This window comes from Penicillium alfredii (genome assembly GCF_028826965.1).
Source record: "Penicillium alfredii strain IBT 34128 chromosome Unknown utg000004l_segment0_segment0, whole genome shotgun sequence".
Lineage (NCBI taxonomy): Eukaryota > Fungi > Ascomycota > Eurotiomycetes > Eurotiales > Aspergillaceae > Penicillium > Penicillium alfredii.
The window spans coordinates 4,591,316-4,606,044 of NW_026622701.1; the positions used below are offsets into that span (position 1 = coordinate 4,591,316).

General features: G+C 52.3%; 7 protein-coding genes across 7 annotated transcripts; 5 read left to right on the forward strand and 2 right to left on the reverse strand.

The window, feature by feature from the left end:
- Positions 1–506: 506 nt before the first annotated feature.
- On the forward strand, positions 507–2,778 carry NUU61_003421 (uncharacterized protein; the record flags this gene model as incomplete). The annotated part of the gene is made up of 8 exons (XM_056654003.1): positions 507–659; positions 714–1,228; positions 1,290–1,373; positions 1,431–1,507; positions 1,561–1,593; positions 1,642–1,793; positions 1,842–2,330; positions 2,386–2,778. 8 exons carry the CDS (start codon positions 507–509, stop codon positions 2,776–2,778), a joined length of 1,896 nt encoding a protein of 631 aa, XP_056515070.1.
- Positions 2,779–4,039: 1,261 nt separating this feature from the next.
- NUU61_003422 (sugar porter family MFS transporter) lies at positions 4,040–5,685 on the reverse strand (the record flags this gene model as incomplete). Its single annotated transcript, XM_056654004.1, has 2 exons — positions 4,040–4,542; positions 4,593–5,685. The coding sequence occupies 2 exons, from the start codon at positions 5,683–5,685 to the stop codon at positions 4,040–4,042; spliced, it is 1,596 nt and encodes a 531-aa protein (XP_056515071.1).
- A 2,384-nt stretch (positions 5,686–8,069) lies between these two features.
- On the reverse strand, positions 8,070–9,902 carry NUU61_003423 (putative MFS multidrug transporter; the record flags this gene model as incomplete). Its single annotated transcript, XM_056654005.1, has 6 exons — positions 8,070–8,607; positions 8,662–9,023; positions 9,075–9,245; positions 9,310–9,633; positions 9,696–9,790; positions 9,860–9,902. 6 exons carry the CDS (start codon positions 9,900–9,902, stop codon positions 8,070–8,072), a joined length of 1,533 nt encoding a protein of 510 aa, XP_056515072.1.
- Positions 9,903–10,565: 663 nt separating this feature from the next.
- Positions 10,566–10,898, forward strand: tfb5 (TFIIH complex subunit TFB5; the record flags this gene model as incomplete). Its single annotated transcript, XM_056654006.1, has 3 exons — positions 10,566–10,584; positions 10,643–10,794; positions 10,851–10,898. 3 exons carry the CDS (start codon positions 10,566–10,568, stop codon positions 10,896–10,898), a joined length of 219 nt encoding a protein of 72 aa, XP_056515073.1.
- A 745-nt stretch (positions 10,899–11,643) lies between these two features.
- On the forward strand, positions 11,644–12,141 carry NUU61_003425 (Hsp20/alpha crystallin family protein; the record flags this gene model as incomplete). The annotated part of the gene is made up of 1 exon (XM_056654007.1): positions 11,644–12,141. The coding sequence occupies one exon, from the start codon at positions 11,644–11,646 to the stop codon at positions 12,139–12,141; it is 498 nt and encodes a 165-aa protein (XP_056515074.1).
- A 514-nt stretch (positions 12,142–12,655) lies between these two features.
- Positions 12,656–13,545, forward strand: NUU61_003426 (enoyl-CoA hydratase/isomerase family protein; the record flags this gene model as incomplete). The annotated part of the gene is made up of 2 exons (XM_056654008.1): positions 12,656–12,765; positions 12,813–13,545. 2 exons carry the CDS (start codon positions 12,656–12,658, stop codon positions 13,543–13,545), a joined length of 843 nt encoding a protein of 280 aa, XP_056515075.1.
- A 580-nt stretch (positions 13,546–14,125) lies between these two features.
- On the forward strand, positions 14,126–14,645 carry NUU61_003427 (rhamnogalacturonan acetylesterase RgaE; the record flags this gene model as incomplete). Its single annotated transcript, XM_056654009.1, has 3 exons — positions 14,126–14,159; positions 14,214–14,509; positions 14,550–14,645. The coding sequence occupies 3 exons, from the start codon at positions 14,126–14,128 to the stop codon at positions 14,643–14,645; spliced, it is 426 nt and encodes a 141-aa protein (XP_056515076.1).
- Positions 14,646–14,729: the final 84 nt, after the last annotated feature.

The following is a 14,729-nucleotide window of genomic DNA, read 5'->3' on the forward strand; positions in this document are numbered from 1 at the left end:
ACCGAATTTCTCACCCAAAATATCGCAATAGCTAAGTCTGATTGCTAGGAGGAATCGAGTTATCTAAGGACAGTGGTGCAAGACGGTACTCCCGAGGTTTCACCGGAGGTTTTTTAGTCAAAGACGAGATATCATGCAACAGCAACCCACTGGCATCTTTTTCTATTGCTAGCGCGGTGATCAGTTCCTCATGTCCAGTTTCTTTGCGGGGTTCATGTCCGCTCTGCCAAGTGATCCGTAGCTATGGCCCCGTTCCGATATTGGCCAAGTTCAAAGTGACTCCACTATTCGGTTGAATAGGTCGTTCTTACACTGTAGTGTAGGGAAGGTACTCCCGTGGATTCCAAGCAGTAGGACGTGAACAATCCTGCAGACGCGAACCCAGCTCGGCTGCGATTTAGAGAACTCTCGGTTAAATATGACACTTCAGAGGTATAAGAAGAGGGTCAATATCCACGAATGATCCAAAGTATCGCTGTCTGGAATCTCTCTTCCCATAACTGAAAATGGTGGCTACTCGAGCTCTCGATTTAACGTCTGGTCTCGCAACTCTGTCACTCCTTTGTGGCTTGTTCGGCAGTGCCAAAGGAGTTTCTCTCGAGGTCTCGACAGAAGGCGGTAATTCCTCCAGCCCTCTTCTCTATGGATTTATGTTTGAGGTGTGTGGAAGGTGTTTCTGCCTGTGAGATGACTATTCACTGAGTATTGCGCAGGACATCAACCATTCCGGCGATGGAGGGATCTATGCCCAGCTACTTCGCAACAATGGCCTGCAGGGTTCCAAGCCAGATTTGACGGCCTGGGGTAGTGTTGGCAATTCTAAAATTGCAGTGGATTCCGACAATCCCTTGACCTCTGCTATTACACACACCTTGCGCGTGGATGTTCCCAAGGAGGCCACTGGCCGCGTTGGGGTGACCAACGCAGGATATTGGGGAATCCCCGTGGATGGCAGCAACTTCCACACCTCTTTCTGGATCAAGGGGAAGTTGGACGGCGATATCACTGCGCGACTGGTTGGAAATGGCACTGGCACCGAGTATGCTTCGAAATCAATCTCGGTTTCCTCGAACGGGAACAAGTTCACTGTCGTCGACGCGTCCTTTGAAACCACCAAGGCACCCGACGGAAATGTTTATTATGAGCTGACTGTGGACGGCAAGTCGGTCGCCGGCTCCTCACTTTATTTTGGTTTGGTCCAACTGTTTCCTCGAACTTACAAAGACCGGTTTGTTCCCAGTCAATGCTCCAATGGGTTATTCATTGGACTAATCTCATGGCTCTGGTAGGCAAAATGGTCTTCAGCCGAAGCTGGCCAACGCCCTGGAGTCCGTCAAGGGATCTTTCTTGAGGTTTCCAGGAGGTAATAACCTGTGAGTTCAACTTCCTGGCGGAATTTCATCGGGACAAGGATGCTTAATGTTGAATAGGGAGGGTGACGATGGCGGATCGCGGTGGAAGTGGAATGAAACTATTGGGCCGGTGGAGGATCGACCAGGACGACAGGGTAAGCATGATACAATGTGGAATCTGACGGTCCATCGTCTAACTTCTCACTAGGAACTTGGACCTACCCTAATACCGACGGATTGGGTAAGAGACGAACAGCCGGGTACTGCGGTGGGTACTAACTGCAATCAGGCCTCGATGAATATTTCTACTGGTGCGAAGATATGGGCTTGGAGCCAGTGCTGGATGTTTGGGCTGGGTTTGCTTTGCAGTCTGGAGGCAATACTCCAATCACCGGCGATGCCCTCAAGCCGTACGTGGACGATGTGTTGAACGAGTTGGAGGTATGGCAACTGAAACCCACTTCGAGGTCTTTTTCTCACTGGTTGCAGTATGTTCTCGGGGATAAGAGTACAAAATATGGCGCCCTTCGAGCCTCTTATGGCCGGGATGATCCGTGGCCGCTGAAGATGGTGGAAATTGGGAACGAGGATAACCTGGGAGGTGGTTGCCAGTCGTACTCGGAGCGATTCACCGCGTTTTATGATGCGGTTCACAAGGCATACCCAGACCTCACTCTCATTGCCAGTACGTCGGAGAAGTCCTGCCTGCCCAGTTCCATGCCCAAAGGAGCGTGGATGGACTACCATGACTACAACAGCCCCGATGGCCTGGTGGGACAGTTCAACTATTTCGACAATTCGGATCGATCCGTCCCATATTTCATCGGCGAGTATGCCCAGAATGGCGTGGATTGGCCAATTATGCAGGGCTCGGTGGCAGAGGCCGTGTTCATGATCGGACTGGAGCGCAACAGCGACGTGGTCAAGATGGCGGCCTATGCGCCGTTGCTGCAACTGACCAACTCCACCCAGTGGAAGGTGAGATTCCCTATGGCGATGATACTCAAAGTATCTCTGGACTAATTAGACACAGCCCAACCTCATCGGATACACCCAGAGCCCTACCGGCCTTGTGGAAACTAGCAGCTACTTTGTTCAGGAGATGTTCTCCGTGAACCGGGGTGACACGATCAAGAAGGTTACCAGTGACTTATCATTTGGGCCAGTATACTGGGTCGCATCGAGTGCGAAGGACGCGTACTTTGTGAAGCTGGCCAACTATGGCAGCAAGACCCAGGACATAAGCATCGCCATCTCTGGAAAGAACCAGGGCAAACTCACGGTGGTGGCCGACGATGATGCAAAGGCCGCCAACACTGACACTGAGACCCCGATTGCCCCGACAGACTCCACAGTAAGTGCGAAGGATGGGAAGTTCACGTTTACTTTGCCTGCGTGGTCTGTTGCTGTGCTCGCTGCTAGTTGAATGAGGGAGTTAGATCATAGTATCCTATGCGATCAAGCAACCATTTTGAAGACTATGGCCGAAAGTTGAAATCTTTTCAATGCTCGGATGCCTGTAGATCATTTGCGGAATGAGACCGTGGAACTCTTGCGCGGAGAGTCGATTCCAGTTGAATAGTTCGCAATGAGTCTAGTCCGGCACTGTAAAGGTCCCTCGTCGTCGGTACATGAGCCGACATTCGACAGATAGAACACGAGCTTTCGAACCAACTTCATAACAGTTGAGAGAGGTCTGGAGGAGGTGGCCGGGTAAATGGAATCACTTCCACATCCGGGCGAGTGTGGAACTGCTTGAGTTCATCCTCGTAATTGCTTGTCACCAGTCTCCGTTGCATTTTTTTTTCCCCTTTTGGTGTCGTGGAGAGGGGCTTTTCTCATGAGATGAGCACGATTTTGGTCTTTATGACATGTTCATGTGCCGGGCTAATTCGATCCGCGTCCTGTACGGCTGATCAGAACAAGTCGATCAAGTTCCATGGTGACTGGGTTGGATTTCTCACCGTTATTCAAGGCAGTGACATCGTCTAAGCGGCCATGGAATTCTCACGGATTTGGCATCGTTGGATGTGGTAAGTACAGGTCTTTGGTGTGATAACAGTTGAGGTCAGCAACGGTGTGGAAGATTGGCTGAAGCTTCCGGCTGCTCGTCGTGTCTGCACAAGACCATCTGGGCTCCATTTCAAATAGAACCGGTTGCCGTTCTCTGGTAGAGGGACAGCACAACCTACGGGCATTGCCCAGAAGCCGATCAGCCGGGTGCATTCACTGACCTTGCGGCCAACCTCGGGAGAGACGGGAGTCGCCTCTATACACACGTTTGAGCTTGGAGATAGCATGCTACGACACAAGGTTTGCAGCAAGATCATCCAGGATCGACGGAGAGCAGAGTGCTGGGGTTGGCCGCGTGATTTCAAGGACTCTGGCTAGGTCGGTTGACAGCGGCTTGTCTGGTATATCACACTCGTCAGGTCGCTAAGGGACTTACGAGTGAATGATGTACTATCCAAGTGGTAAAGAAACACAGATTCAATTTAATTCAAAATTGACTGGGGAATAATATCTATAGCGCAAAATAGCCATTTGAAATGATGGGGAATAGAGCGAAGAAATTGTGGTCGACATATAAAACTACAAATCCAAAGGTGTTCCGCGGTGCACAAACTCTTGGGGAAGAGATCTTGTCAAGAGATGTGCACCTCACCTGTGAGGGAAGACACCACAAATTAATCGGAAGCAGTCTTCTCCTCACTCTCACCAGTGCTCATGGCCATCTCAGCCTTCTCGTGCTCAATGGAGTGGTTCTCAGCGACGTTCAGGCCCAAATCGATCTGCATCTGGGCGATCTGCTCCACGGTGAGCTTGGGCAGTTCGTTGGCGACCTGGTAGGGCCATTTGCCCTCGACGTGGGCCTTGGCGAAGATAATGTCGACCTCCTCCAGATCACGACCGGCAGTCTCGGGGTAGAAGAACCAGGCGAACGGAACACCAATACCGTTAAGGGCCGCAAAGAAGAGGTACATACCCCAACCACTGCTAGAGGAGAACACCGGAACGAACATAACAACGGCGAAGTTGGTAATCCAGTTGGTGCAGGTCGACGCGGCAGCAGCCATGGTACGAGTCCGGAGAGGGTTGATCTCGGGGGGTAGATCCAAGGCAGAGGCAGAGTGGTAAAGGCGAAGAAACAGATATAAACGAAGATACCGACGGCGGCGCCCTTCGCATTCTGAGCGGTAGGGTGAATCAGGCAAGCCATAGTGATAATGAAGGAAAGACCTTGACCAGCGAAACCGATCAGGAAAAGCTTGCGACGACCGACTCTCTCGATCATAAAGAATGACGGAATCGTGGCGAGAGCATAAACGGTAGCGAAGACACCGCCCAGAACCAAGGCCAGCTTGCCGTGGATGTTCAAGTTGTTCTTAAACAACAGAGTCGAATAGTAGATAGCGGCATTACAGCCAGTGAATTGTTGGAAAAACTGGCCCGAGCAACCGATCATCATCCGCTGGAATTCTTGGGTCTTGCCGAAAGTAAAGAGAGTCTTCCAGCTAGCCTTAGAACCTTCCTGGGTCTTCAAGTCGGCCTTCATAAGATTGTAATCGGTAAGGACATCTTCGCCGTCGACGGTGCTATCATTCAGGGCCGCGAGGACCTCAATCGCTTGCTCGTCGTGGCCGCGCATCACAAACCAACGGGGGGACTCGGGGAGCATCAGAGCGCCGCCGGTAACACAGATAGCGAAGAGGATTTGGAACGCAACGGGGAACCGCCACTGGACGGACAAAGGGGTATAAGAGAAGCCGAAATCGACCCAATAGGCGATAAAGGTGCCGACAGCGATAATAGCACCCTCGAAGCAAACCAGGAATCCACGGTTGTGGGCACGAGAACACTCAGACTGCCACACAGGGATCGTCGCAGTGTCCATGCCGTTACCGAGACCGGAAATCACACGGCCGATCACAAACTGGCCCAGGCCCCATTTGTCGCCGAACGCAGCGGTAGAGATAACAGTACCAATCACCATCAGAATACCGCCGCTCACCAGGAGCGGAGTACGGCCGATACGCTCACCGAAACAGAGGGTAAAGATAGCACCGAAGAAACAGCCCAACTCATAGCAGGCCGTGACGGCACCTTGAAGGACAGAAACATGCTCCTTATAAGCCGCGGCGCTGCTGTAGCCAGGGGGAGGAGGGTCGATCTTGTCGTTCAGGGGCGGGAAATCCTGGACGAACCGGTCGCCAGAGATAATACCAGACATCAAACCCTGATCATAACCGAACAGGGAGAAGCCAACCACCGAGGTGAAGGTGATGGCGAGATGAAGCTTCTTGCCCCGCAAGCCAGAGGTAGTGGTCCACATCTTGATGGAAATGGACTATGCCTCTCGAAGGAAAAAAAAGAAAAGAAAAGAAAAGGAGAATATGACACAAAGGGTAAAAGAAGAGCAAGTAGCGGGGGAGGGGGAAAGGGGAGATCTTATATATCGTTTTCTCCTCAGATTTCCCCCGTGGACGTCTCCAGAGTTTCAGGGCCCGCCCACTGGACTGTCGTCAGCGTGGGGCGGGTTGGAGGCAAGTCGCGCGAAGGAAAAGGGGCCAAGAGGAGGGCCAAGCGTTGAGTGGGCTAAGATTTTTTTCCTTTTTCATTTTCATTTTTTCAATTTTCAAATTTTTAATGTTTTCATTTATTAATTATTAAGTTTTCTTTTCCCCTTTTAACTGTTTTCTCTACTTCCCCTGTGGACGCCACCTCCATCATTCAATACCCGTGGGTCTAGGAAGTATACGACTTCTACATCTCCGAGACTCGATGTGCCTAAGGCGAACAAGGCGAACCATGAATCGGACCAAGAAAAAGTGGGGAAATTCGTTCGCGGTTGGCCAAGACCAAATCATCTTTTCTAATTAATTTAGCCTGGATGCATGCGGCAAGTCTCGCGAGCCGAAAGGCCCAGGGGATTAGCGGCTGAGATTTTACGGGTTGCGTGCGCCACCAACGTAATATGGCCGCATTCGATTGCCAAGCAATTGCTTGGTGAATCAAGCTGCCAAGGACGTTGCTTGGATGAATCAAGCTGCCAAGGACGTTGCTTGGTGAAACAAGCTGCCAAGGACGTTGCTTGAAACGCCACCGATTCATAAAAGGGTAAAAGTGTGGGAGTGAATCAATTGCAGGTTCTAGACTTCAGTGAGAGAAAGAAAATTAAACAAAACAAAATAAAATAATCGAGAGAGAGAGTGAGTGAGTGACTCGGGATGGACTCTCGGCCGGGGAATTACGGGGGAAGGTGGAGTCGGATGGTTTCAGGGTCAAAGTTTTTTGAGTTTCGTTTAACCCGACAGGAATCGGGGGGCCGGAGCCGAGGATTATATAAATCTCGCCTCACTTACCCTTTTTGCCGTGGCCCCCAAATCTGGGAAAGGGGCCGTTTTCTTCTCTTTTGAACCCTTTTCTCTCTCTCCAGGCTTTTCCCCAAGCCACGTTGGGGGTCACGTGTACTCCCCCAGGTTCCCCGGCCCCTTTCTCTCTTTCTCCCACACACACACACTCCTCTCATTGACTCGGATTCATCAAATCATCCCCACTCTTCATCTCATCAAACCACGTTTCGTACAATCAGAATTTTCTTTCTCGCTTAATCTCTTCTCCTAACCCCGACTCGGATGCGATCGTCGGAGTCCCCGTAACCCAATCATTTCCGATCGAGTGGATCCTCGGTAGGGGGCTTTGGTTATCCACTGCCGACTCCGACCAACTTCCACTCCCGAAGTGTGATCCAGGTGGGGACAACTTCCCGACCCGGGGCTGAACTGGGGACGTTGGCCTGGGGGGCGCCGAACGGGGGCGTCAAAAAAAAACTTGGGGCATGGGATGGGGCGCCGTGGAGCAACGTCTCTCGCCAAACACCCTGACCTCATCCCCGGTCGGAATTGTTCATTTCCCGTGAAAATTCCTTCGCCGGGATTACTCGCAGGATTGAAATAAGCCTCCACGTCGGTGGACGGTCCGTGTGCCACACTATCCTCAAAGCCGCTTAGCCGCGCAGTGGATGCATCCATGCTTCGATTCTTCTATTGGACTTGATTCGAGCGTGCATATGCACGTCCACACGCCCACACGGGTTTACATAACATTTCAAGAGCCACAAAGAAAAGAAGAAAAGAAGCCAACACGGAAGATTTCTTGGCAAAACAAAAAAAAAAAAAAAAAAAAACGCAGACCACTCTAGAGTCTTGGCCAGTTGCAAGGCTGAAAACACTGGACGTGCGACTTGCATCATCTCCACCCGAAGCTGAAGCAAGGACCAAAGGATTCCGCCCGGGCACGTGTAGGATGAGCATATTATGGAACGTGGAGTCTGCACGTACCCTTTCTTTCTTTTTTATCCTTTTGATGGACAATCCATACCCTTTTTTTAGAATATTGGCACGGGGCGACATGGTCACGCTCTCACCAGGGTGGATTGAGGGATCTCTCCCCGAGAAAAACAACACATGACATTATCCACACTTCCATTGCTTCCCCTCCACAACTTCAACCACGACAATTCTGCGGGGCGTTGTGGGACACGCCTGACCTTCTCGATAGAGCCATGGCTCACAATCTGAGTCAATTTTAATCTCTGTACTTTTTTTCCCCTTCCCTAGTGTGAGGCATTAACAGAATGGCCGAGATTCATGAGAACGAGGTATGATTCCATGCGTCGGAATCGCCTGAACCCAACTCATCACCTACAAGTCAAGTTCAAGTGACTTGCCCACTGTCCTCGCCCTCATTGCCCGGGTTTTCCACGGGGGTCCACCCGGTTCCAGCCTGAACCACCGCGGCGACCAGTGCGAGAACGCTGCCCGCGAGAAAGAGGATCCGGATGGCTCGTTCGTAGCTTTGCATGGCGATGAGCCGCTCGGGCTCGGGCAGCCCGCGGACCATCGCGGGGCTACCGAGCAATTGGCGCACCAGCTCGGGCGACGGCACCCCATGTGTCGCAAAACCCGTTTCCAGCGATGCCTTGAGAATGCGGGTGAAAAGACCCCCGCCAACCGCGGACCCAAAACTCGCTGCGAATCCCCGAGACATGGCGACCAGTGCGCTCACAATATACTGCATCGATGGGCTGGTGAGATACAGCAGATGAGACAACGTATAATTGATCACTGCACCGGCGAAGAGTCCGTTCAAGAACAGAGCGAGCAAGTACGCGGCCGTCGGGGATTGGGGCGTCGAAAGCAGCGAGAGGGTGAGGACAGCAAGGACGAAAAGGAGAAAGAAAAGGAGACAAAACCTATGATTCAAGGGTCAACCCAGAACTCCCTGGTTCCAACACCGACTAACTGACCCATAATAGCTCCGGGCCTTGCGAATGTGAAGCCATCCCACCAGCACGCCCCCGAGACCAAAGCCGGCATTAGTTGGAACCAATATCAGCCCGGCCGACGCCGGTGACCATCCCCGGACTGCCATGGCATAGACAGGCGAGTAGAACAAAACAGCCCACCGGGCCATCATCAGACCAAGACCGGCGAGGCAGGTCAGTAGGACACTGCGCGTCCGCAACAGTCCCACGGGAATGACGGGCTCAGCCGTCCAGCGGGACTCGATCACGAGAAACCCTGCGAAGCAGAGCAGAGACAATACAATAGGCCCGGCAGTCACGGTGGGCGATGCCAAACTGAAAAGCAGAAGAACGACCGAGATGGTCTACCCTCGGGGGTCAGTGTTCATGATCATGGCACAGGAATCGAGTCTTACCAGTGCAGCGGCGCCTGCATAATCCACTCGTGCAAGACTGCGGGATAAAGAGCCATATAATGTCTCTCTGTGGTCGATGTCGATGTTGCTCTTCGGTAGGCTGGGGATTGCTAGAAAGAGAAGAGGTCCTAACAAAAGAGAGAGCGGAGCTTGGATCCAAAAGATGAAACGCTTATGGATTCAAGTGAACCAAGTCAGTAGATAGGGTCTTCGCCATGGAAGGCTTGCAACGCACCCATCCCAATATTGGCGTCAGCAATCCAGCGAGAACGGCACCCGAGGCGAGGCCCGTGGTGTATCCCAAACTGATCAACCCCAGACACAGCCCTCGCCGCTTCTGGCTGGCCAAAGTCAGGGCCAGAATGATCGACGTACTCATCAACCCACCGCTGCCGCTGCCGGCCACAACGCGTCCAAGAAGAAAGACCGCCAGGCTTGGTGCAGCCGCGGTGATGAAAAGACCTATTGCCAGTAGAGCACTCGAGAAGATCACATACAGACGGGGGGTAAAGATCTGGGACAGTCGTCCCGCTAAAGGTGTGATACTAGACATGGCAATCTGTGAAGTATGAGATTTTCGATCAATTTTTCGGGTATATTCCTCTTTTTTTTTCACGTTACCATAAATGCAGCCGTGAACCAGGTCGCCTCTGCAAAGGCATCGAGATCGGCCGCGATGTCCGATTGAGCTGTAGTCATCATCGACATGTTGGTCGCTGCCGAGACGATTAGCATAGGAACCTGATGCTCTCAGTGGATGAAATCCCTAGGTTCTTGATTCTCACATTGGATTAGGATCAAAAGACCCATGAGAACTATGATGGCCATCCTCGGGGAAGGCTGACGGACGATTCCGAGCCATTCTTGATTGACGCAACGAGCGGCGTGTTTTCAGACATTGCCGCTGGACTCTCTGTCATCTTGAGAATATAATTGAGCTGAATGAAGCCAAGGGGGAAGGGCCCATTGCAGAGAGGGTGAGAGAGCGAGGGTGAGAGGGGCGATGTGCATTTCTAATCGCGCGATAAGCCGGGGCCGTTGTGGACGCCGGTCGGTTACATATGTTGATTCTCTGGTGATCTCAAAGATGAGCTTGAATTATGGTATCCAGCTGCTGCGAGTATTTTGCTCCAAATAAAAAGAAAACATGACCGAGGAGAGTAAATCAGTAAATCCATGTTCTGCCATCTATAGAAATGGCCCACGGAAATGGCGGGGATCGATATACCATTCTCCCTCAGATGCCGCTCATCGATAAAGCAAGGTCTGTAAATATAATTCAACCTTAGTATTTCAAATCTATCTATATCGATACTATGAATCTCCCGACTCTAGATGACCCCACGGTGCAAGGCAGTCGAGGCTAGATGAGTACCACAATAGGCAAATCAGTGCCTTGGTGCCTTGGTGTCTTGGCAGCGACGTCGTTCCCGTCTTCCTCTTCCCACATCCACCACTTCACGGCGTGGAGTTGGAGATTATCTGTCCATCATGCCCCGCGCAGTCCGAGGTAGACCTTTCGGCCTCCCCGCACAATCAACCCGTACTAACTAACCTGCTGCTTTCAGGCCTTCTTATCGAGTGTGACCCCTCGATTAAATCGATGATCCTCAAGTACGATGAAGAGCGCCACGACTACATTGTGGAGGACCTGGATGATGAGAATCATCTGGTCATCAAGGAGAGTCAGCTGCAGAACCTAAAAGCCCGTCTGGACCAGGTATGCGTCTCCATTGATGGCGCATCCCACAACCACTCACACAAGCATTCAAACAGGATCTCGACGAGAAGATCATGCAGCTGGAGGAATCCGAGTCTGAATAGAAAACATCCATCTGCCATCATCAATCGATGCCTTTCGCACTCACCTCCATTCATCGAGCATCCGACCCTTCGGAGTCGACAAAACCCGCACTCCGAACTGGTTGTCACATTGGCAGTACTGACGAACCATTGACCGAATGTCACTCCTCCCCTGAGTCATCTGCGACTATTCCATCATGATTCCCGTATCCCAGTTCGATTATAGGTGACTGGTCCTGTCAGAAAATGAGGCTTGGAGCAGGATAGGAGATTCCCGTGAAGTTCCCGGGATTCGGGGTAGAGACAGTGCAGCCTCGCCGCGCATTTTGTGGGGATGGAGGAGGTTCCAAGTTCCATCACAAGCTCTCTGGCCTCTTCCACTATCCGTAGATTCTCTATGGACTCCTAACTTGAGCCAAACTTGACATGTCGATCCCTCCACAGTATGTATCACGTGACCATAGAAGCGTGGAGAAGCTTCCACAGCCTGGTGGAAGGCGCCGGCGACATCCAGCAACTCCGCGTAACGTCGTGGAACTGCCAAACACTGCCAGAAATGAGGTGCCTAGCAGGTTCTGGCAGTTTCCTGTCAGCTCGTGCCTGCAGCCTTCCCATCTATTTAAGAACCTTCAAGTGACCGTATCCTATCTTCTCTTTTCATCAATCAACCACTCTTGACAAGTTCTCAAGCTCTTCTCTCTGGATACTTTAACCAAAGTCCATCATCCAAAATTACTCTTACATCTCTCTGAACCACCCATTCATCATGTCTCTCTTCCGTGCCAACTTCCCGACCTCTGGCGACTTCGCCCCTCTCTTCCGTCTTCTGGACGACTACGATGTCCACCGTTCCAGCCGCAGCGCGCCGGTCCGTTCGTTCTCGCCTCGCTTCGATGTCCGTGAGAGCGATGATGCCTACCACCTCGACGGCGAGCTGCCTGGCATCGCGCAGAAGGACATCGACATCGAGTTCTCCGACCCTCAGACCCTGGTCGTGAAGGGCCGCACCGAGCGCGAGTACCACACTTCGCCCGAGGCTTCTCCCGAGGGTGACGAAGCCAACCTCGACCAGAAGGCCAAGGACGCCCAGCCCGCACACCATTTCTGGGCCAGCGAGCGCTCGGTCGGCGAGTTCCAGCGCACCTTCTCCTTCCCGGCTCGCGTCGACCAGGACGCGGTCAAGGCCAGCCTGAAGAATGGCATCCTGTCGGTCCTGGTGCCTAAGACCACCGCCGCAGTTAGCAAGAAGATCACCATCGAGTAAACCACTCGACTCGACGTCCGCACATGAGCCACGATTGTTCTTGCTCTTTTTCTCATTGTCTTACACATAATCGCATTGCCACGAGGAAGATGGACTCGGGGATTTCTTCAAATTGACATGTATTTCTAGCTGCAACACAAATTAATCCTGATGGCACTCAAGCCATAATATCTACAGTCCTCTTGTAAATCTGATCGTCCTCAGTAGTGTCATAGTTTCTTATCGCTTATCTACAGCCGAGGCATATGAAAGGCATCAGTCTGGACAAGCCCCTCAGACTCCCTTAACCCCCGTATAATCGTGAATATAACGCGAAATATGAAAGTCAGAACCTCCAGCTAATTCGCAGAAAACATAATATTCCAGAATGATATATATATAAGAATCCAAATCTAATGAAATAAAATGGTCGCAGGATTACACCTTGGGCGGCTGCCCAGAGATCGTGCCGAGGTCCGCTCACACATGTCCTTTTATTCCCCCATCCGCCAGTGTCCTCAACTCATCGACAACCATGGCATACTACGCGTTCCAACACTTCACCGTGCGGTTTCCGCCTGAGCATCAGCATGTGGCCCATGTGGAGATCAACCGGCCAGATAAGATGAACGCTTTCTTCGAGGCGTAAGTTCCCCGCCACCTACGCGAGTCTGTGGTTAACATTATCGCAGCATGTGGCTCGAGTTGAGCCAGATTTTTACACAACTCTCCACGGATTCGTCGGCCCGCGCCATCGTGCTCAGTGGCGCAGGTGACCGGGCATTCACGACGGGGTTGGACGTCAAGGCAGCGTCACAGGGCCTGCTGTCGGGGGATGCAGCTACCGACCCCGCCCGGAAAGCAGCTCATCTGCGCCGCCATATCGCCTCATTCCAGGATTGTATTAGTGCCGTGGAGCGCTGTGAAAAGCCCGTTGTGGTGGCCATGCACGGATTTTCACTGGGGCTCGCCATCGATCTGTCCACTGCGGCAGACGTGCGGGTATGTGCACGGAATGTCCGTTTCGCGGTCAAAGAGGTGGACATCGGGATCGCGGCAGATGTTGGTACCTTGAGCCGGCTACCGAAGGTGGTTGGGCACTATGGTTGGGTGAAGGAGGTGGCCCTAACGGCACGCGAGTTTGGGGCCGACGAGGCGCTGCGCGTCGGCTTTGTCAACGCTGTCTACGACACCCGTGAGGCCACCATCGTCGCAGCTCTGGAACTGGCAGCGTACATGGCCACCAAGAGTCCCGTGGCGGTGCAGGGCACCAAGGAGATTCTGAACTGGTCGCGCGATCACTCCGTGCAGGATGGGCTGCGCTACACCACCGTGTGGAACAGCGCGGCTCTTCAGACGCAGGATATGTCGGCTGCACTGATGTCTGGATTGCAGAAGCGCACCCCGACCTTCGAGAAGCTGTAGCGAGGCGGCTGGTCCGCGTCGGCTCTCTCTGGTTTTAAGGTGCAAGGGTACTCGGTCAAATATTCTACCACTACAAACCCGGGTTGGATAGGTGGAAAGCAATTCAACAGTGAAAATACGGATAATATTATTTCTGCCATCATCGAGTAGCCGAGATATATCTCTCGGTGAGGCCATCACTCGCGTTCAATCGTGTATTCCACCAAACAAAGCTCTGCAACATCCTTCACAAATTGGAAACACCGGTTGTTTCTCCGTAATCCGACAGTCTTGTTTTGATTTTATTTTGCGCATCCCTGTCTCTGTCTATTCCGCCAAGTAGATGAGACCCAGGTGGCACCGTCATTCGGGCTTCAATATTCGGGTGGACTTTTTCCACGTATCCACGTCAATCCTGGAACCAAGACAGTGCCATACATATATATGGTTGATGAATCTGACCAACGGCAATAATTGCCTCGAATCGATCACACTGAAACCACAACACTATCTGACTGCTATGAGATCCAAACTGCTATTATCCTTTGGGGTTATTCCTAGTGCACTGGGAACAACCATCTATCTTGCCAGCGACTCGACGATGGCCAGCGTTGAAACAGGGCCCATCACTACAGGTACACTCTCCTCGACCCCGAGATAGAATCGTACTGAGACTCTCAGACTCTCAGGCTGGGGTGACTATGTCGCACCCTATACGACGCTGGATGTATCCAACAAGGCCGTGGGTGGATGCAGCGCGCGGTCATTTACGCGCGAAGGGCGGTTCGATGCCATTGCGGCGGAAGTACGAGCCGGAAACTGGGTGATCATCGAGTTCGGCCACAACGACGGCAGGTCATTGTCGACGCATAATGGCCGCACGGACTGCTCGGGCACGGGAGACGAGATGTGCACAACAACCTACGACGGACAGACTGAGACGGGTGCTGACATTTCCGGCATATTTGAAGAACACGGCCAAGCTGTTGAGGAGCCAAGGCGCACATGTGTTGATATCCAGCCAGACCCCTAACAACCCCTGGGAGACGGGGACCTTCTATTCTCCGTCGCGATTTGTTGAATACGCGAAACTGGCAGCCGAGGCGGTGGGCGTCGCCTAAGTCGATCATGGAACCTACGTAGCCGACATCTTCGAGTCGCTGGGTGCGGACACCATGGATGCGAATTTCTCGCTGGATCACGCA